Raw genomic sequence first — 23,033 nt, 5'->3', positions numbered from 1 at the left:
ACTCAAATTGAACAAATGTTTTGTTTACTTAAGGAGCATGAAATTTGCCATATGGTTGTTTATTTGACAATGTCACTGAAGATGCACATACATAAAATCAGCAAGAAGCGAAAGTTGCGAGTCTTTTCTTCCCTATAAGTGACATATATCCGATTGAAGCAGCTTTTCAAACAAGAAAAAATTGTAGGGCGGGACTTGATTTTGTCCATCGGGAATTAATTGGATCATTGTGATTTACTATCACTGTGATCTCACGTGAGTGACAGTTTGCCCCGCCCTCGCGCCAGTAAACACGTCATCAGAGAAGAGACAGAAGCAAGAGGAAGGGTAAGTTATTTTAATTAAAGATTACAATGGCACATGAATTTAACAAAAAAATTATATGGATAAATGGACGCATAAATCATTTATAATAAATACTGCAACATTCCATTAAAAATAAGAACTTTTGATTTCATGTTAATTTTAATTATTTTAAAAATATGATATAATCCAAATAGTTTTTACATGTAGGTAGGACTAATTACGGAAGTTTGAACCTATTTGAATGCAAAAATAGAGATGAGCAGGAAACAATGTGTGCTGTCTAGATAGGCAGCTCGTTGGAATTTTGCTCGTTCGACTATGAACGCTGAGGACAGCGAGGAAATGAACTTTGAGCACAGTTCACCGTCCAAAGCGAAACAGAATCTTCGCTTTCTGAATCGTTTAAGACAGTATCGTGATCTAAATAGTTTCATTAAAATATAACACGATACAAATATTTGAGAAACAGGAAATGCAGGCTTGACTTACTGATCACAGCCATCTTTGTGCCGGTGTAATACTTTAATAGTGTAATGTCACTTGGAAAGAAGCAATCGAACAATTCATACTAAGTGTCTTTTAGCCACCACATCACAATCGAGTCAATATTATTTATATAAAGTTCACGGACCAGCAGCTTGAACACAGAAAACACATCTTCTGACAGTAGGCTACAACAACACAATTTATTGACAAGCATGAAGCTGCACATGGACTACTTACGTTTTGCGTTTTCTCTCCATTTGGGTTTTTGCTGTAATCTAAGTGATCCAACATCAGGTACAAGGAAAATACCACCACACAGAATATGGCACTGCCAAAAACTGTGAACTGTCTGCTGAGCTTCATTTCTCATACGAGTTCTGTACATTCACATGAAAGGCAAACTTTTAAAAGCTTGTGCCTCGCGAGCGGTGGTCCCGTAGGTGACAGAAGGAAGAAGTGAGAAAGAAAGGTCTTTTCGCCATGAAGAGTTAAACGAAAGGGGACACCTTTTCTGTCTAACGACGGGGAAATATCGAGTTATGTATCCACGGATTGAAATCCACAGCGATGTGTCTTCAAAGTTTTGACGATGCGGAAGAGTTTGTGTGATTCAGCAAATTGTGATAGTCAAACAGGCAAAGGAAAAGCGCCAACCAACCCTGCCCCCTTCCTGCGCTTACTGTGCTACAGTACACACACACACACACAGAGGATAACTGAAGTGAGTGTGTGGAGTTGCGCCGCCTAACGAGTGAACACATCACTCATACACGCACACACACACACACACACACACACACACACACACACTGATACACTCAAAACACACACACACACACACACACACACACACACGTCACATATTCAGTATTACTTTCCTCAGCCCCATTTGACAGCTTTTGATCATTCATATATGAAGGTAATATGATGCCATAAAGAATGCATGCGCAGGGTAAGATTTGTGCAAGTGTAGCCTGATTGCAAGAGTAAATAAAATTTGCATGCGCAAGAGAAGATTTGTAAAAGTGTAAATCGCCTTTCAAATGTAAGAAAAAAAAATGTTTGCAGCATTTTACTGTTATATTCGTAGTGTCATGCATGTATTGTGAAACTGCAGCTTCAAGCTTAGGCATAATAAATGTGATCTGTATTCTTCTGACATCCATTTTTTACGCACTTACACTTTTGGCACGTTTTTTCGCACAAATACGGGCAAAAGCACTGCAGACCTGTGAACAGCAATTTGCAAGCGAAAAAAAAAAACAGGCAGGAACTGCAAAACAGATTGATAGCGTAAAATCAACCTTTGTGTAAAAACATAAACTGTTGCAAATGTCTAAATTACTTGTGTGCATGGGGCAAAAAAGTTCCCGAAATAACCCGATTTGTACAGTTGCGTCTTTCTTTTAGCTGCGCTTCCAGTTTTGGTACGATTCTCTCACGAGTTCTGCAAGCGCGAAGAGGAGGGCGGGTCCACCTTCTTCATGTAGCCAATCAAATGAGCTTCTAGCTGACTCTCAATTTACTCTTATCTGATTGGTTCAATAAACACGCCAGTCGCCAGAACACATCTTTATCTTCATTTGGCTCAGCATCGTTCTCGTTGCCGAAATGGTACTTTTAATGCACACATAGCCTACATGTTAAATAAATAAATAAATCATGATTGCTTAATTAGCTGTGTACCATTAGACTGACCATGAGTTAATAGTGAATTTCGAGCAGGTGTTAACGTTATTGGATTGAAATTTTATATATTAGGCCTATATCTGTTACACCTCTGAGCTGATGTTAAACTTTACAATCAAAAAAATAATACCCCTTCTTTAATGCCTATCTAATAATACCATTCTGATGCAGTGTTTTTCACATAATGTCTCTGTTCATGTTATTTAACACTCAATTATATATTTTGAAATATTGTCTTGGTCACACTTGGTCTGATTACTTTCATGTGACCGATCAAGCTATTTTTTTGTAGCTAGTATGAATAACAAAATGCTTTCTCTGTGTCCAGATTTGACTGTAGCTAATGAAAAACTGATTCTTCAAATCAACATAAACTCAACTTTGACAAAAAGTAGTCTTTAATAATGTCTGAATAAATACTCATATCCAAACGCAAAGTAACAAATTATGTCTGAATAAAAACCCAGCAACCAGGGAATACGCAGCATCTAGATGTGTATATATAGGGCTATACAGCCATCTAGTGGTTACACGATGGCATTGCAGGTGCAGAGATGACCTTAAAATACATGTTAAAGGGGAAAATATATTTTTAATTTTCCTTAACACACCAGCTTGAAATTCAGTATTAACTCATATAGTCAGTCTAATGGTGCACAGCTAATTAAGCAATCATGATTTATTTATTTAACATGTAGGCTATGTGTGCATTAAAAGTACCATTTCGGCAACGAAAACGATGCTGAGCCAAATTAAGATAAAGATGTCTTTTGGCGACTTGCGTGTTTATTGAACCAATCAGATAAGAGAGAAGCTCATTTGATTGGCTACTGGAAGAAGGTGGATCCGCTCTCCTCTTCGCGCTTGCAAAACTCAGAGTGAATGAGAGATTCATGCCAAAACTGTAAGAACAGCTAAAAGAAAGAAGTAATTTAGACATTTGCAACAGTTTTTTTTTTTTATTACACATTTATTATGCGTAAGCATGAAGCTGCAGTTTCACAATACATGCATTACACCACGAACAACAGTAAAATGCTGCAAATACACTTGAAAGGCGATTTACACCTTTACAAATCTTATTGCGCATGCAGATTTTATTTACGCTTGCAATCTTATGTAGACTTTCACTAATCTTACCCTCCGCATGCGATTCTTTATGGCATTATATTACCTTCATATTAATAGGTTTAATGTAAAAATAGAGACTTTGTGATAACTAAAAGTTTATTTATTGTTATGTAGCCTATTATATGTTATGACAGTTAAAATTAATTGATAGTTAAAATATGTCTCAATAAATTATTAGATAATCCTTAGATTTCTAATGTTTCAGGGCAGCAGTGCTGCTTTGTTATTTTCTTTATGTAGTTATCATGCATTCCATATTTTCACATTAAATGCATGATAACTACATTTTTATTTTTTGTCATTGTATTATACATTTAATTCTATTTAAATAATTTGAACATATGAATGAATAAATTATTAGATAATCAGGTAAAAAAAATATTTCTATCTTGTGTAGGCTACCATGTTTCCTCCAATCATTAGATTTCTTATGTTTCAGGGTATTTGGCAGAAGTGTATTTTTCTGAAAATATTCTGGCCTACACACATTTTATGAAGCACCCAGGAATAAATAAATGTTTCTGAAATGTTTCCCTGAATTTACATATCAATGTCTGTCCTCCTAACACTTCCAATTACAATCCTACTGTCCTTTAACATCCCACCCCATCCCATCCCATCCCATTCCATTCCATTCCATTCCATCCCATTCAACGCCATCCCCATGACCCCATCCCTGTCAGCTTTGTTTTCCAGGTGGGCTTTAAATTGCACACGTGGTGTTGCAGTTGGGTTACAGCTGCCTAGCTGCACCCGATTATAACACTGACAATTACACTCACAGTTGATTGGTGGACGAGTGTCACGTGACCCTTAAGTTTCGTGGTGACGTTCGCAGAGTTTAGTTGACACAGGAGGCGTCCAGGAACACAGGTACAGTCCTTTAACAGACGACACATTTCATAAACCAAAACATTGTGTGAGTTTTTTGCGCGAAACTGGAGGAATAAAAGCGTTAGCAAGCATTATAATCCACGCTCAGGAAGCAGCGGCGCTTGTCGACAAACATTAGTTAGCTTGTTAGCTGCTCTGAACTTGTATGAGGGCCGTAGTCGACTGAATTGATCCAGCTGATCAAATGAATCATGTGATTTGTGTGTTTCTTGAAATAATAATCTGTTTTAGGGCGTTGTATATTGTAATGATTGCTTTTGAGGTAATGTGCCAAGCGATAGCATATGTCAAGCTCCTTTAATGCGTAATGTTGACGGATGGGATGTGTTTGCTGCAAACTACAGACAACAATAACATGACAGTGATGCGTTTTGGTCAGACTGAGCTAAGTAACCTCCGTGTTCTGTTCAGCATTAATGTGATCTGACATAGGTTAGAAAGCTTTAATTCTTTCTAATCCTGGTCCTGGATTTGCACTGCATTGCACATTTGGGATATTTCCTGTATTTAACAAACGCCCATGATTGTTAGAGGCCCCAAGACCTAGGCTAAACTGCATGTGTTTTAATAAGAGATTGAACCGGTACTTAAAAGACTACTGCGTTTTCAGCTTCGAAGATTGAGAACCTTTAACAGTTACTGGTCACAATTCAATCTTCTTCTTGTAACATAAAACATTGTGTCACTTTTGAATGTTGAGATGAAGTGTGTGGTTTGGTTTATCTGGTGAAAACACACTGAGGTTTTCATTTACATTGGTACATTGAATCATGAAATGCTTTTAACCAAAGTGACAAATGAGGAACATCACAAGCAATTCATCACACATGACACAACAATATTAGTATCACAAGGCCAAGTTACAAGACTAAGTGCAAATTAAGTTACAATGCATACAAAAAATAAGATTTTTAGCTTACACTTTATTTTAAGGTGTCATTGATACAGTGTTATTATATATAAGTTCTGAGTAATATTAAGCAACTACACTTACTATTGGGTTAGGGTAGGATTTGGTTGAGGGTTAGTTAATTGCATGTAATTATGCATCATTTACTGTTGTTACTGTGGTAAGTACATGTAACAAGGACACTGTAAAATAGTGTTACCGATTTTTATAATAGATATAGCTAAAGGAAGTGCCTTTTATTTAACTTAAAATAATAATTTAATAATATATGTGCCTTTTGTACAGTGGCCCAAGAAAATATGTGGATGCATAAAGGATAAGAATTTCAACCAGCTTTGTATTGCTGTGTTGTTGGTGAATAATTAAATAATTAATGAATAATTTTTACTCTTTCTCCATTTGACCTTTACACAAATAACCTCATTTATTTGTCAGTGAAAGTGCACAGGATGTCGCAAAACACATGATTTTACATCATCTGGTGGACTTTCGACCGCTCCAGGGATTTTGTTAAAACTGCAAATTAAGTTTTTGGCTCCCAACAGCTCTTTTCTGTAGTCAATGAGTACAGATTTCAGAAAATGTTTCACTTTTCTATGGCTTATACAAGTTTTATTAAAAGCCTGTCTTTCCACCAGTGAATTGCCCCTTTAAGGCCCACAGTTTAGTTTTTAATAATCTTTCTAATTCTGTTAGAATAGGGAAGTGCACACCACAACTATAATGATGGTGATGACACCGGAATGATATTGTTGGAATCGCATTTAGAATTTTTTTTCCATTTGATGAACAATAAAAACATTGACAGGATAGCCAATTAGAATCCACCAGATTTTAAAGGAGAACTCCGGTCAATTTTAACATTGAGCTCATTTTTTTGTAAATTTGGAGTGCTGTCAGTACAGAGAACAACGACAAAAATCGGTGTTGCCTACATCGTGTTATCCTCTTTTTAAAATTTGCATCCTGTTGACTTCAATGGGGCAAGTTTTAAACCTGCTTTTAGCCTCTTAACATCCTTGATGTGTCATTACAAGTGCCCAGCCATGTTGAGTGATTCCTTCAGAGTGAACACGGTGAATCTGACTGCAGTAGATGTGAAAGATATGAATAAAAGTTATATTAATTCAGCCAGCGCACATACCTGTATTTACTTCCAGTTTTCGGTCGAAGTCCATTGTCGATTGTCGAGTTCACGCGCATAGGTTTAGTTACCTATGATCACGCGCGTGAACTCGACAATCGACTACTGTGGACTTCGACCGAAAACTGGAAGTAAATACAGGTATGTGCGCTGGCTGAATTTAAAACTGGCCCCATTGAAGTCAACAGGGTGCAAATTTTAAAAAGAGGATAACACGGTGTAGGCAACACCGATTTTTGTCGTTGTTCTCTGTCCTGACAGCACTCCAAATTTACAAAAAAATGAGCTCAATGTTAAAATTGACCGGAGTTCTCCTTTAAAGAGCTTGAGTATTTAAAATGGCAGACGACATACAGTAACTGTAGCGCGCTTATAATGAACAGAACGTTAACATCCATTGGTGTGGAGTCTAATATAGTCATCTTTGTTGTGAACAGGCCTTTTATCTTCTGTTTCTCGTAGGAATGGGTCAGGAGGCAGGAAAGTCTGCGTGGCCCAGACCAGCAGGAGGATATCAGACCATCTCAGGCAGGAGATACGGCCGGAGACACGCGTACATCAGCTTCCGGCCGCTTACAGATAAACAAAGAGCCACATCTGGTGTGGACTGTCAGAACATGGAGAGGAGTCAAAAGGACCAGGCAGTGGGTACGTACCAGCTGGTGATGGAAACATTTAGTGCGTGATGAAACTAAAGAGCTACTCAACTTTAAAGGTGAAGTGTCATTTTCTTGCTACAAACATTGAAAAAAGGGAATGCAAAAGTGATGAATGCTATTGGTTGATAAAACTGATTGTTCCACCCCAAACCCAAGCCAAGCATTTAAATATGCCTTAGTTGTCACTGATTATTGTATTAAAATATTAGAATATATTAAAATTACTTATTATTTTAAAAAACTTAACTTAAAAAAATACTTCTTTCAGCTAGCAATTCCCTGAGTTAGTGGAAATCTGTGCTCTGCGAAAGTGGAAAGTATTTTGAGATTTCACTAGTTCTCATGGTGAATAAACAGCTTTGTAATATTGGGAATGTAACGGGTTTTAAAGAGCTGAAATATGCGTGTGTGGGTTGTTCTGCTTTAGAGTGGAGCATTCATCACCTTTAAAAGGTGTAGACGGAAACCCTGTAGGAGACCATCTGACTTTATTATGCAAATATATATGAGAATGATGAGGGTGGGTAGAAAGTAGTTTGAAATGCGTTTTTTAAAAAATATATATAGAGTGATTGTCAAGAAATGCCCAGGTCATATTTCACCCCTAAAACCAAAGGAAAACATATAAAAATATTTACATGTTTTTGCATAAAGGAAAAGAAGCCTGTTGTTTGGAGTATAAAACTTGTTTGTGACATTTTCTTGACAATTAAGCAAAGTAAAGTGTTCTATTTGTCATTCTGTAATTTGATTAAAATCAATTCAATAAGAAAAGTAGATTTATTCAAATGAAAAAATAGTTTTCTTTATAAAAACATTTTTTACACTGAAGTTTATTTAAGTTTATCTCACAGTAGTATTTATTTTAATTAAGGTTATAATTGTGTTTGGAAAAAATATTTTCATCAATGTATTCCAATAATGAATGAGTGTTTTTATTTAGTTATTTTTAAATTACAGTAATAATTGTCATTTTGGAGGAAACTTAATCATCATGAATGAGACACAAACGTATAAGTATAATTTCTTATTTTATTCTTTTGAATTTGGAGAAAAAATGTTACCAGGACATTTTTTGTGACTTTCACTCTATAGTGCATATACGTTTGCTTACATATACAAAATAATTAAAGGAATAGTTCACTTAAAAATGAAAATTGTCATCATTACTCAACCTCAAGTTTCTTTCTTCTGCTGTAACCAAACAGTTGATGGACCCCATTGACTTCCATAGTACTTTTTTTTTTTTTTCCTACAATGGAAGTCAATGGGGTCCATCAACCGTTTGGTTACCGACATTCTTCAAAACATCTTCCTTTGTGTTCAGCAGAAGAAAGAAATTCATACAGGTTTGAAACCACTTGAGAGTGAGTAAATGATGACAGAATTTTCATTTTTAAGTGAACTATTCCTTTAACTTCTATCCGGTGAAGGAAAAATAACTGAAACATTTTCCCCTCTAGCGTCAAAGGCCAGCATTTCTTCAGTGCTTCAGACTATCCTCCCGACATCATGCACAAATTCGGTGCGCTCGGAGTTAAACGCAGCTTCAAGTCAAGAGGGCCACAACAGGAGGCAGTCATCATTGTGTAGAGTCCTAAAAGCACCCTCCAACCATTTCAAGAGACCAAAGACTGAACGGGTTGTGCCATACGACAGACAATATTGTTCTGGTATAGAAAAGAGTGATCGAGCTAGAGTCTGGCCCATTAATGAAGACCGCAAGCCTAACCCGGAAGCTCTGAGTTACATCAACATTGATGCCTATGAGCCTGACAGCAGCGGAGCTGAGGAGGAGGACTTGAGTTTAAACCCGTCTCTGGCTGCTCAGAAGAGACTTGATGGTATTTGTGATTTGGGTGGAAATGTAGATTCGCTTGATGATTCACATCCTGATGTCTTTCCAAAAACAGGTAAACGTTCAGCGCAAACGGCACCTTCTAAAAACTCAACAGAACTTCGTTGTGAGGAACCAGATTTTCAAAGAACTGTACAAGCAAATAGGAACGTTGGTCAGTTGTTGGTTGGTGAAGACCAAGCTCCGAAATATCACGGGGTTACGGCCAGCGCTGGAGCCGTTTCCTATACAAGCACAGGAAAAACAAACCCTGAAGAAACATTGCAGTCCGAAATGGTTGTGAGGCCAAAGATCCGCAAACAGACGAGCGAGACCCACCTTGAAAGGAGGAAACGTTCAGAAAAAGAGGAAGTAAGCCATTTGTCTGGCTCATCGGACAGAAACAAGTGTGGCTCGGCACCTCCGGGTTTCCTCGCACAAACTAGCCCTGAAAATGAGTTCCTCTTTGATTTTCCACCCATGGCCTTGAGTGACCTCTACTCCAAGGACAGTAAAAGTGTGAACGATGATAACGCTAAAGTAGATGATGATGATGAGGATGATGATGACAATATCTGGGAAGATCTAGAGAATTTTGGAGAGAAATTTGAGCCGTCTACAAAGGGTGATGAAAGGTACAGTATGTATTGCATGTATCTCAATTCAGTAGATTGTACTAAAATGTTTAATTGCACAGATTTGTACAGATTAATAATCTGCATGAAAATAAATGTGCTTCATAATATTATATATACAGAGAAGCTTCTGCATCAATGCCAATGGTCATTAGTAACACAAATTGATGTCATTACCTCTTTTAGCTTCTTTTTGTTTTTACATAATAATAGCAGAAAATCTTTAGAGAGAGAATATTAGATGTTACAAACTTTTACACTTTTTTTTACACTTCTTTTTTTTTACAATATTTAAGTGTTTTTTTTACAAGAAGTGTCTAATGTTCGCCAAGGCTGTGTTTATTTAATAAAATACAGTAAAAATATTAATGAAAATATTATTACATAGTGTCTTTAGTGTCATATGATTTTTCAGAAATCATTCTAATGTTCTGATTACCGAAGAAACGTTATTACTTATTATCAATGTGCTTTTTAATCATTTTATGAAAAACATTATTTTGTGGAAACCGAGAAAAATCCTGAAAAAAAAAAAAAAGAAAAGTTTTTAAATACAAAGTTCTAAAGAACAGAATTTATTTTATTTTGTAATATTATAGACACATATGTCTTACCAGCAGTGTTGGGGTGTAATGCATTACTAAGTTATTAATTACTGTAATTTAATTACATTTTCTTTTGTGAAAAAGTAAAATAAGGGATACTCTTAATTTTTCTGTATGGAACAATTCTATATAAAACAATAATGGATTTGACATAAAAATTTAACATCTAATGTTAAAATGGATGGGTTTTTTTTTTCATAACCTCCATTTAAATACTTCGGTCAGTTCAGGAAATATTCATGCAATTTTATATTATTTATTTGATAAAAGAGCAGTCTCATGTCTATCCTTGCATTGTTCAACTGTTTGAGGTTGATATTGGATTTAGAAACTAATTAGTAATGCGATACTTTTTAGAGAGAGTAATTAGTAATCTAATTATACTGTTGAAGAATTAATAGGTAGTAATTAATTACTTTTTTTTTAGAGTAACTTACCCAACACTGCTTACCAGTAAAGAAGGCTGTGTGTGTGAAAGGGGCTACTGTCACTTTTAATCAATTCAATGCGTCCTTGCTGAATAAAAGTATTAATTTCTTTAAAAAATCGTACTGTCCCCAAGCATAATAATTTATTAGATTTCGATTCAGTTGAAGAAAAAGCATATTTTTAATTCACATTCTAACAACCAAAAGCATAATATTTAGCTCCCACATTTTGTGTGCAACTGGTACCTATTTTTCAATCTTTTAATTATATTTCTGTAGCATAGTCATTTTTTACATCACTACTGTTGAATGTATTCGTAAAGCTCAAAAATGTAGTCCTGCTACAAAAGCTATTGAATTACTGTACATTTACTATTTGTACATGTTTGCTTGCTTATTTATTTTGTAGGAAATTACAAAATCACCCATATCAGGGTTTTAAATTTGTCCCAAATTTTGATAGCAGAGATACAAAAATCATTTTCTCAAGGTTAAGCACCTCCTTTCATGGACTCTTTGTTGAAAAGGAACAACATTTTTCACTTGGTTCTTTGTGAAAAGTCGCTCCCATAATGCAAGTCAAGGATGAGTTGGGCATTTACTGTGAATGCTTGATGAGGTATTCACTCAGCAGGAAATGAGTGCGGTGCCAAAGGTGCTCATTCTGGATGCTAAGGCTCTTCAGCTAAGAGGATTACCTTGACTTTTACGAGGTGTGCTCACGTGTGTGTGTTTGTGTGCATGTGCGTGTATCCTGCTCTGTGTTCTAAGCAGCAGCTCAGAATTCAGCGAGGGCGAGTGGTCGGCTTCGTGGACGTCCGACTCTGGGCTGGAGAAGGAGAGGTGCACAAGTGAAGAAAGCTGGGAGACTCTGCCTGGCATGGATGAGCCTCCTGTAAGCAGCAGCGGTCTGGAAGAAGTGCCTTCTCTCAACCTCGCTCTAGAGTAAGCACACAAACTCTAAACACTTTAGTAATACTTTGGATAACATCAATACACGGCTGTCATTGACACAGACAAGTGTTTTTTTTTTGGTTTTTTTTAATGATTTTTAATGTTATATAAAAAAAACATTGAAATATCTGTTCATAAAAAAAAGTTTGGTAATTGTTTTTTATTTTGGCTATAAAAATTAATATGGTAATGCATGATATTAATTTACATTAAATCATTCATTTTGACATGGTTTATAGTCAAATTATCAGGCTTTCTGCATGTTAATTTGGCACAATAAAAAAAAATAAAAAAAAATCATTTGAACAAACATCAGAAAGGTATCGGATGTAAGTCCATAAAGTATGTGAAAGTCTTGACATTATTTAGTAACCTGGCTTCCGGTTTCTCTCTTGAATCCAGTACGGAAGTGACTTAAACTGCAATTCATCGACTGGCCACTAGAGACACTCTCCATGTTAATATGCCCAATTTTACAGCACAAAAAAAAAACATGTTTACAGCCTGGTTCAAAAAGTGGTTTTGTTCTATATAGCTAATTTTCCCCTTCATGACAACTGTGAGGGGGTGAATTTTTTTTATAACTCATCCGTTTAAGTTATATTAAGCCTTAAAGTTCTGCATAATTAAGGGCGTGGCCACTTGAGTGACAGGTGGATGGCAGCTGCTGTCACTACTAGCCGTTTGCTTGCTGTCTCTTAGCTATCACGTCACCTCAGCTAATCCCGCCTCTTTGACCATTTTCGGTTGTCCGGGAGTGACACGCTGCCAAGATGGCGATGGTCGGCTCCGCCCACTTTGGGCTTCACTTTGCTCTTCAGAAACCCATGGGTGACATCATGGACACTGCGTCCATATTTTTTCACAGTATATGATATTGACAGGCTATGTACATGTAATCTGGGTAAAAAAAGATGACATTTTCTTTAAAAATTATCTTAATCAATTGATAGCCCTTGTATTTGTATTCTAGCTGGTAGGGGTTGAACAGACTAGTCGACTTTAATGGTCTGCCATGACACTTTAAGTTGACTAGTCGCTGATCATTCATGGTCTATAAGAGGGTGCAACAGGATAATAAATCTTTGAAGTCCACTTTTATGCTCTGTTTCAGTTAAAATGACAAATAAATGCATACTCAGAGCGCTCCACAAGATATGTTTGATTAGACCATCTGGATGCTCAAAATTGATAGCGTGAATGCACGTTTTACACAGCTCATAAGCACGTTAAGATCGCGCACACACAGAATCATTCAGTAGCGCAGAAATGTATTGTAAACTGTTTGGTGATTTATCAGTAAAATAGCTTAGAAAATGAAAAGTTATAGCATATATTTCTTTGTAATTAAAACCCACAGCTTCACTATTAGTAGAGAGATGCTGCCAGGTGCAATTCACACGCAATTGCTCTCTGTCACACTAATGCATTCATATAAATGTAATCTTTAATGTGCTACTTTATCTATATCTGATTTAGAACGAGCAGAAATATGTGAGAAATATAACAACCCAAAGACAAAAGAACTGTTATGTAGGAGCGCTGTGTCATATGCCATAGCTGTGCACAAGGGAATCTGCGTTCGAGTCTCAACTCGAGGTTCAGGCTTTGTTCATCAGTGACGTCATCAGCAACTAGTTGACGTCGACTCGACTTTCATCACATAAATGTCGACTTTAAAAATCTGTAGTCGTTACTAGCTGGGAACTTATAAGATGGTTGATATTAGAAGAAGATGCTGCAACCGGTTGCATAAACTGCTTAGAGTAGTCTTAAAAGTTAGTCATCTAAATTTTTTCATCAAGGCTGGCCCCAACTTTTTAAAGTCAATTACATAGAGTAAATCTGGCTTATTTGAATTGGAAAAGTAAGACTGATTGGTTCTTAAGACACAGTCTTGACATAGTGGTTAAAGTTTATGTAACTGGCCCCTGATCACAATGAGTACCGTCACATGACTTGACAAACCTTTTTAATGTATAGTACAACTGATGAACAACTGTTTAGTTCTTCTAAAGCCTGGCAGAGAGTATGCTGATTGAATTTAGAAATAAACTACATATAGAGATAAAGCCTTTAGAGATAAAGCCTAAACATACTCGATACATTAATTTAAAAGCATCTTGCATTTTAATATAAAGGATAATTGAACCAAAGCCCAGAGAGCTGCCTTACTAGACCACATATTTAAAAAAAAAAAAAAAATGCTCCTATGCTTACCAAGGCTGTAACAGTAAGAGTTACATATTTAAGTTTAAAATAAGTTTTCTATTTTAATATATTTTTAATTTACTCCTGTAATTGAAAAGCTGCATCATTACTCCAATCTTCACTGTCACATGATCCTTCAGAAATCATTCTAATATGCTAATTTGTTGCTTAATATTATTATTTACTGCTTAATATTTTTTGTGGAAACCATGATCAAATGTTTTCAGGATTGTTTGATGAATAGAAACAGCATTTATTTGAAATAAAAAAAATTTGTAACACTATAATGTCTTTACTGTCACCGTTGATCAATTCAATGCATCCTTGCTGAATAAAACATTAATTTTATTTTAAAATCAAATCTCACTGGCTATGTTGGCACAAACAAAATTTTGTCTGGACTTGATTAATAACTTGGCCATTAAGATTTTTCTCCACTTTCTGACAAACGAGTCTGTCTACACTCTACATCATTGATGTGTACATGTGGTACTGCTCTTATTCCAATATCTTTAGTCACACAGAACCGAATGAAACAAGTCAAATTCATTTTAAATGTGTCTAAAATATTGAGGCATCCCTAAAAACGTTGTGTTTTTCTGCTGTGCTGTGCGTGTGTGTGGTGTTCTTCAGAGAGCAGACCCCTCTGGAGGAGGGCGAGATCCCCTGGCTGATGTATAATGAGGACTCGGGCAGCAGCAGCGATGAAGACCCTGATGGTGTCAGTCAGTTTGTGCACCCTGGACTCTTTATCCTGGATGGAAACAATAACCTGGAGGATGATTCCAGCATGAGTGAAGATCTGGACACAGAGTGGAGGTCAACAAACCTGATACACAACATCAGATATGACAAGATAAAGATGCTATGTCATCCTTTAACTCTTAAGCCCCCGATATACTCGCAGTTCTTTTTCGTTCTTCACTTAGGTGTAAAAAGAAGTTGGAAATACCTTTTTGCTGCGGTATACTGTTAGCGAACATCTGACGCCGCCCACGCTCCTGGGAGCGAAGTTTAGATGGATATCAAAATAAACAAACAATAAAATTGAAAACAGCAGCCAAGAAAGCATCTGATTATAGTGAAGTGGATATGTTTGCGTAAGATCTGCAATTCGGCATTCCAGTCAAGTCACGTTTATGTAAATAGCACTTTATGTAATAGGTTGCTTTAAAGCAGGGGCGCGAGAGCATGTCAGGGGAGGCGAGGAGTAGGGCTGCACGATATGACGATATCAATCGATCGAGATTTATCTGTATCTAAATATATCCGTGAAGCTCAGGACTGCTTAAACACAGTAGAGCAGCAGAGAAACTTGGATGAATGAGGAGGAACGGGATGTGCTTGATTATGAGTTATTAAAAGCATAATAAACTACGACAGAGAATTCGGCAGATTTCTGTGGCTCACATCCGAAGCACACTGGTGCTGAATTCAGCTCACTTTCGTGGCTTATTGCGCTTGAACGGTTAAATACACACATTTATGTGTCAAAATGGGGCGCCACCGTGAATGTTGTTAGAAGGGAGGCCCACTGTCTTTGACTTTTAAAACCCCTGCTTTAAAGCAAGCAACTTTACAGTATTAAACATGAAAAACAGTGTCAATGTCTCCTTTGATTAGAAATACAACTTCTACTATAAAGCAACTCTCAAGCGTGTCAAATGTTTTTACTCGTCACATCAGTTCGTTCTTAGTATATCGGGGTCTTTACAGAGTGAATGTCATGAAACATGTGAATAACATGTTACAAACCTTTAAGTTAAAAGAGAAAAAATATTTTACTTTCTGAAAATGACGTTTGTTTTTAGTATTTTTACCGTTGTGACATTTAATTTATTTTCATTCTCATTACCGTAATGCAAGAATCTCATTCATGGTAGTATTTGTTGTACTGCTTTTGTTTTTATGCTGATGTAAATAATCAAACTTTTTTACTTTAATACAATAATTTCACTTAAAAAAAACAAAAAACTTTTATGAATAATGTGAATTTGAGAGGAAAATATGCTTCATGAAAATGTCATGGCCCTAACAATAGGCTTAATTTTCTTTATGCAAAATCAAATTTTTTCCTGATTCTGGGTTGAAACATGACCTGAAAATGTTTTCATGAGATTTAACCCACCAAGCATGTCTAAAATATGAAAATCGTTGATGATTATAAGAACATTTTGCTTAACCGTTTTTGATTGTGTTAGCTGCAACAGGAAACGAGAGAGGATGTATTTTAAAGTCCTATGTTGTTCAGGTTCCTTGATGAATTTGGTGATGGTTTTGGGATGGCTCAGGCAATCTCTTACGTGGATCATTCCCAGCTCCTCACTTACATGGCATTAGAGGAGCGTCTCGCACAGGCTATGGAGGTGAGGGAACTTATTTTGCTTAATCGTGCTGTCTGTGTTGTGATATCGCTGTTTGAATCACTGCAGTCTAACTGTATAAGGTTTTGAGGGCATTAAGAGTCAGATTAATTTTTTTTCAAGGAAGAGTAGCTTCTTTTGTACATCATCAGGGCCAATTTTTATTAATGGTCAGATTGAAATGGAGCCTCAAGACCTGTTTTAATTTATTATTGTGAAAGCATAGTAGTCTTCCATAATTAATGCTGCTTTTTCATGAACAAATAAATATTGTATTTGCATGAACAGCTAAGTTGTACAAATAAATGATCCATCTTAATTATACCCAAAAAGACAATATTGAGAAATTGGACTCAGTTGCTGAGTGATGTTCTGAAAGCCCAGCAAACTTAATTGATTTCAGCCAATGATACTAGAAATGTAAGGCTTAACGTATAATTAACTCTCTTCTATCTTTATCCAGAGGAAATTAAATATGCTAATGTGTTTTGTTGTGTTTCAGGCAGCACTGGCTCATCTGGAGTCTTTAGCTATAGATGTGGAGCAGGCTCATCCCCCCGCCACTGAACAGATCATCGACTGCCTACCACAGATCACCGTGCATGCCGAAAACATTGGTACTACTGCCATTACTTGTAGATACATAAAGTGCACATAATACAATTCTGAGGTCAGCATCAGTAGAGTTTTTAAGTAATATTTAAAGAACAGGCTGTGCCTTATTTTATTGTTACACCATATTCAGAATATTCAGCCTCAAATGTTTTAGTCCCTGTGTCCAGACTATATACTAAGGTGGGTAGAGTATCCAAAAACTCTACTCAAGTAAAAGTAATAATCTTAAAAGTTACTTCAGTAACCATACAATAACATATTAAGACAGATAAACAACAAACACAGAAGAAGCATTAATTCTGGCATTTCATCTGTAGCCCCAATACCCCAATGTCCTTTACTTTGTATAATAATGTAGTTTACAGATACGTTTGGATTATTAGACAATGTCAACATAAAGTGAACCTGCAGATGTCAACATAAAGTGAACCTGCAGAGTTTTGCGTTTAAAGTTCATGTAAAGGGAACCACTGAGACAGAGAGGAGTGAAATCTCTTCACATTTTGACCGCGATACTGAACATCTGAACACATACAATGATCAAATGCGCATTGACGGATCTTCTTCTGTCTGTTCTCCAAAATGTAATCAGATTTTTATTTCTGCAAGCGTGTAAACTGGTTAACTTTGTCTAAGCAAAGTCATTCCTTTTCAAGACTAACAGACTATAGAATCACACAAGACGCGTCACTCGTATTGTTTTGAATGGGGGAAAGTGCAATGCTGAATAAGTCCCGCCTTCTAAATAAGAGCCTGTCGCCGCTTGGAAAAGTCATCATGTCACTGCAGCTGCTGTTAGAAGCTCCGGTTCCTTTCATAGATTAATATACAGTCAGTCAGACGTGCGCTTCCACTGCGCATGCGCATTAGCTTGATCCAGCCTAAAAAATTAAAGTTTTCTATCATTATTCGTGCATTTAGGAACAAAATTTGAGACAGTTGTCAGATTTCATTGGTGATTTCAAATATGAAATTGAATCATAAGCTTGGCAAGCAGTTTTGGAGAATTTGATGTTTCCCCATTCAAAAAGATAGGAGCTGCACATGCACGAGAGGCGTTTCAAAGATGGCCGCCGTGAAATGACTTGTCTTAAAGGGACTTTGGCATTACTGCGAATTAGTGGTGTTTATTTCATACTCTGTCAACAATGGTAGCTTATTTAATGTATAAATTAAAGTATTTGTCCAAAAAAATGGTAATGTCATACTTTGTAGTAGTGGTATCGTGTACTTTTAGCGTAATAATCTGTTTGGTTGTGTAATGTATTACATGTATGAAATTAAATTGAATGTAGCTATACCTGTGGAATCGTTCACAGACAGCACGCAGATGTTCAACTAATAAAGATCATCGCTTCATCGCTGGCAAACAATAGGATGCATTTGCAGATTTGAGAAACCGTTTCCGACGATTCAGTGTGGAACTGAACAAATAATTCAAACTAATTCATGAACCAATTTAGGCAGTTTTGCCAACTTGTTTGACCAAGTCTTTGAACAGAATCGACTCGAGTGAAATCATTCTCGAATGGGGCATCGCTCATGCCCCAGAAAAAAGAGACGCTTTAAATAAACTACACATTTCTTACCAATATTAAAATAAAGTAACTAGAGGAATGTCGCCTGGCATAAGTAAGAGTATTTTGTTTTTTCATTTGAAATGGTTTAGACTATTGACAAAATTATCCACAAATAACAGGCTGACAAAAAGATTGAATTCAATATTTGGTGTTGATAAAGCAAAGTGAATTATTTATAAGCAATGGTTATGATGCCAGTCTTTTTTGACCATGAACACCAAAGGTGTTACAGGGTTTTCAACACAGCGTAAGGGTTAAAGTTTCAATGAAACGGCATTGGACACAACACAGCATTAGATTATAAGTGTTTGTAACTGGTTCTAACAGACATGAAAACTTGGAGATAGATAGATAGATAGATAGATAGATAGATAGATAGATAGATAGATAGATAGATAGATAGATAGATAGATAGATAGATAGATAGATGGCAGTTGTGCACAGTGACAAACTCTGCTTCTATTTTGTGCTGCATTATAGTTCTGGATGGGGTGTGCAGGTTACATGATTGTGAGTGACATGACATGAGAACTTTATGTATAATTTGCCTTCCTGTTTCTCACTGCTGCCCATGTGAAGTGTTTTGCTGATGGAAAATTGTAAGAACGTCTTAGTCTTGAGTGTGTATGAGACGCACTAAGATCCGAACTCATTAAGTGATTGACTTGAAGTACTTTGTGCACTCCTTTTTTTTTTTTTTTGCAATATGAACACCAGAAGAGAAATGTTTTTCTCAAAACGCAATACACAGATTGAATGCTGGCAAAAGTAATGCTCGCACACTAATGTCCCACTTCAACTTTATAGCCTGAGAGCATTTGGGATGATAAATCTGTTTTGGAAAGCATAAAATGACTTCAGTTTCACCCCTAATGACTGAAATGAGTAATTTGATGTGTGCGTGACTGGATCGAGACTTTTAAATATTTGGTTTGGTGTCAAAGGTTTACGATGGAAAGCAGAGTTGTGTTTTACATACATTGACATGCCCACTCTCTTTGGTTCTGCAGAGCAGGAGCAGTGCTGTGCCATCTGCTGTTGTGAATACGTCAAAGATGAGATTGCAACCCTGCTTCCGTGCCGCCACATGTTCCATAAACTCTGTGTCACTCTCTGGCTCAGAAAGGTATTGCTGTTTTTCTTGGAGCTTGTGAAAGAGCCAAAAAAAACAGGCTAGTTCAACCGAAAATGAAAATTCGGTCACCATTTACATTCACTCGTGCTGTTTCAAACCTGTAAGACTTTCGTTCATCTTTGGGACACGATTAAATATATTTTTATTTCTCTCGTCCTTTTTGTCTATCCATTGAAAGTCAATGCAGCCAAAATTTTCATGCTTTGAAGTACAAAAGGACACTGTAAAAGCTATCCATATGCGTCAAATGGTTTAATCCAAGTCTTCTGAAGTGACATGACTACTTTATATGATGAACATATTTTTATTATTTATAATGGTCAGTGCACCTACATTTAGCTCATCAAATATGGAAAACGGAAGCTTGATGTGCGAGAACTAACCTCGTTGGTTCTCGTGCCTCAAGCAAGCACCTTTGAACTTTCATTGCCCGTATTTGATTTTCTGGTTGTGTCCGAAATCACCCCCCGTACCCTTACGTAGTGCACTTTTTTTTAATGTTTGTCTTATGAACATTTTAAAGCATAAAAATTTTGGTTATGTTGACTTCAATGGAGGGACAACAAAAGGTTAATCGGTTTGAAACGACATGAGGGTGAGTAAATGATGACAGAATACATTTTTGGGTGAACTATCCCTTTAAGCTTATATTGACATAACTTTATTGTATTTACCGAATGTTGTCTCCCCATGATTTTCAGTCTGGCACGTGTCCAGTGTGTCGCCACGTCCTGACCCCGGAAGTGACCGATCCCTCGTCTTTAAGCTCCGAACAAGAAACGCCACCATCCAGTCACAGTGCGTCTGAGGGAGCATGTTGAACGGCAGTCACACACCCATCTAAACATCCCGCAGAGAAGTATTTAAATAATAAATAACCAGTCTCACTGAGAAATTCCCATCTGATGTTTCTTTGCTGGAATGCAGCGGCCAGATTCCATTTAACCTAGCGACTTGTGCTGCAATTCATGCTCCAAACGTGGCGAACTAAAACTTATTTTCTGAGAAAATATGAATACGTATATATTCATAGGAAGCATATTTATTCATGTTTCAATTAAAATGTTTTTGTACATCAAGGCTAAACATAATAATTAATTACTTGTATTTAACTTTTCACATGTCGTGTCAAGTAAAACGTTCAAATGCAATCCCTCAATAAAAGCTCACATTTGGTTCAAATAGTCATTTCTTTTATCCAGTTTTCTGGCAAAATGCCTTCCAAAGGTGTTTGCTACCCTGAACTCTCTTCAGATATCTATTCAGAGAACATTCAGCTGCATTGTTACATCCAGACTTAAGCGCACATAGCTGGATATGAATGATAACGGCTGTGCGATTCTATTTCACTGTGGTTCATAAACATATTTGTATAAATCATCCAAATGATGGGCCGCTGAATAGGTAGTTTTCACAAAAGCACCTTCGGGAGCAATACCATTTCTAGAAGGCTGACAGTCTGAACTGGAAAATATGATGGTGGGGGACTATAAATACGAGATGGCTTTGTGCCGTTTACTGCGAAAGCAATCGGCATGTATTCAATGTCCTGTTATTTAGAGGCGGCAGCTCGTATCTTTGGAGAAAACCATCACAGAATAATACACCGAGAAAGGCAGAGGTGTGTGTGGCCCACCAAAATCACTTTAAAGATTTAAGCAAACCAGATACACTGTCAAAATGACTATAATCTATCAGTTACACATGATTTACTTTATACTCTTCCAGCAGAGTTCATTGGCAGAATAATCAGCTGTAGGCACTTTTCACAAATAGGTGTAAATTGCCCCATTTTAACACAACTCAATAGATCTTATTCACTGATAATTGCATGGATTATTCATAAATTTATACGCACAGGGGAACTTATAACAACATCTGCCTATTTTGTAATGTGCGCATATGCACATGAATTTAGAAATTTGCATAAAACATCCTCACCATCTCCCTATAAGGGCGTTCCCTTACACATGTACAATTAATCTTAAGACATTCATAAGGCTGCCCAGAGTATGTGTAAGTTTAGTTTCATATTGATGAATTTGTGAAAACGTTATGCAAATTTCATGCACAAATTTGTGAATGAGACCCAATGTTCTTTTTAGATAAACTTTGTTATATTTATATTATCATGTGTATACTGTATATTAACACCATATACACTTTTTTTTTTTTTAGAAAAAATATCACATTTTGCATGCAACCCTGTAATTGCACGATTTCTACCCTGATAAGATAATGCAACATTCCATAAAATTGAGATACAAAAAAAGTGACATAATTTGAGATTGACACAATTAAGTGACACAGTGGGAAGTAATCTAATGAAAATTTGACAAAAATTTGTGCTGTCTGCATTCACCAAGCTCAACAATTCAACCATTTTATCAAAGGAAAATAATCAAACAAATGTTAACTATATTTAAAGACCCCTTGTGGTGAAGTTTTTAATATTGTTTATATGTCTATGTGGTGTTTTTAATATGCTTTAAGACAAACCATGTGCAAATTCATCAGTCAATACCATTGCTGAGTATTTTCCCCTTGATGCCTACTACAGACCATTTCGGAAAATCCATTAGATCATTACAAATCACACAGTACAACATGGATCTAATAAACTTGGGTACATGTGTGTAGACTACGATGATGACGCCTATTGAATCGAAGGACGCAAGTTAGCATAGATGAATAAAATATACAAATAAAGCAAGATGAATCGCACTTTGGCAATTGTGTTTTTTATGTGCGCTGGGAAAGCGGAGTAAGCGCAAGAGGAGAATATGGACGCAGTGATGGCTAGGCAAAAGAGGCCAACTTGCCATGCCAATTTTGTAACATGAAGCTTGTCAGAAAACACACAGCTGGATTTGAATGATAATGGTTGATATATTTCACTGTGGTTCATAAACATGTTTGTATTAATCATCCAAATTATCCATTGACTTTCTATGATGTTCAAAGCGTTTATAAGGATGCTGATTTTTAGAAGGCAGCTGCGAACGGGAACATAGTTTGTGTTACATGCAACACATTATTAGCTGTTTGATAACGTAGTCAAGCCAAAGGCTGATAATATCAATTACCGTTATGTCTGATTTTACAGTCCAATTCACACCGCATCGACAGACGGCAACGTCGGGCTTTGGCAGATCATTGTATTACACCTGTCGGAGTCGTTCTGAGCTTGTTTGAGAAGTGGCGGGCTGTAATCTGGTGACTGTCGCCATTGGTTTGCGTCTGTCAATGCAGTGAATTGGCCTGTGGAGAACGATACATGAAACGCATTAGCATTCTGATACATCGACTTGTAGTCGACCCTGTATAATTCGCTCATCCTCTTCTTCTGAATCATTTTTGGTTTCAAACATATATGGCTGAATAAAACCAATATTTCTACTTGCCATTGTGTAGCATTTACTACAGTTAATGGCAAAATGGGTGATTTGTT

At 36.6% G+C, this 23,033-nt stretch overlaps 2 protein-coding genes across 3 annotated transcripts in view; one reads left to right on the top strand and one right to left on the bottom strand.

The window, feature by feature from the left end:
- man2a1 (mannosidase, alpha, class 2A, member 1) overlaps positions 1-1,491 on the bottom strand; it is a 57,371-nt gene extending 55,880 nt beyond the window's left edge. The window contains exon 1 of the mRNA XM_079870746.1: positions 1,030-1,491. Within this exon, the coding sequence (XP_079726872.1) occupies positions 1,030-1,155 (126 nt within the window). The 5' untranslated portion in view covers positions 1,156-1,491. The remainder of the gene's footprint in view (positions 1-1,029) is intronic.
- Positions 1,492-4,395: 2,904 nt separating this feature from the next.
- pja2 (praja ring finger ubiquitin ligase 2) lies at positions 4,396-22,304 on the top strand. Of its 2 annotated transcripts, none has more exons than XM_079870745.1 (9): positions 4,396-4,485; positions 7,023-7,208; positions 8,683-9,691; positions 11,499-11,669; positions 14,523-14,708; positions 16,141-16,255; positions 16,755-16,869; positions 19,458-19,573; positions 20,284-22,304. In XM_079870745.1, exons 2-9 carry the CDS (start codon positions 7,025-7,027, stop codon positions 20,401-20,403), a joined length of 2,016 nt encoding a protein of 671 aa, XP_079726871.1. In that variant the 5' UTR covers positions 4,396-4,485; positions 7,023-7,024; the 3' UTR covers positions 20,404-22,304. The 2 variants fall into 2 exon arrangements, with proteins under 2 accessions (XP_079726871.1, XP_079726870.1); XM_079870744.1 differs by having other exon boundaries at positions 11,496-11,669; positions 20,284-21,834.
- The last annotated feature ends 729 nt before the right edge of the window (positions 22,305-23,033 follow it).

Source organism: Squalius cephalus (genome assembly GCF_949319135.1).
Source record: "Squalius cephalus genome assembly, chromosome: 5".
Lineage (NCBI taxonomy): Eukaryota > Metazoa > Chordata > Actinopteri > Cypriniformes > Leuciscidae > Squalius > Squalius cephalus.
Note: the sequence above shows the minus strand (reverse complement) of the source record. Positions and strands in the feature narration are given on the sequence as shown.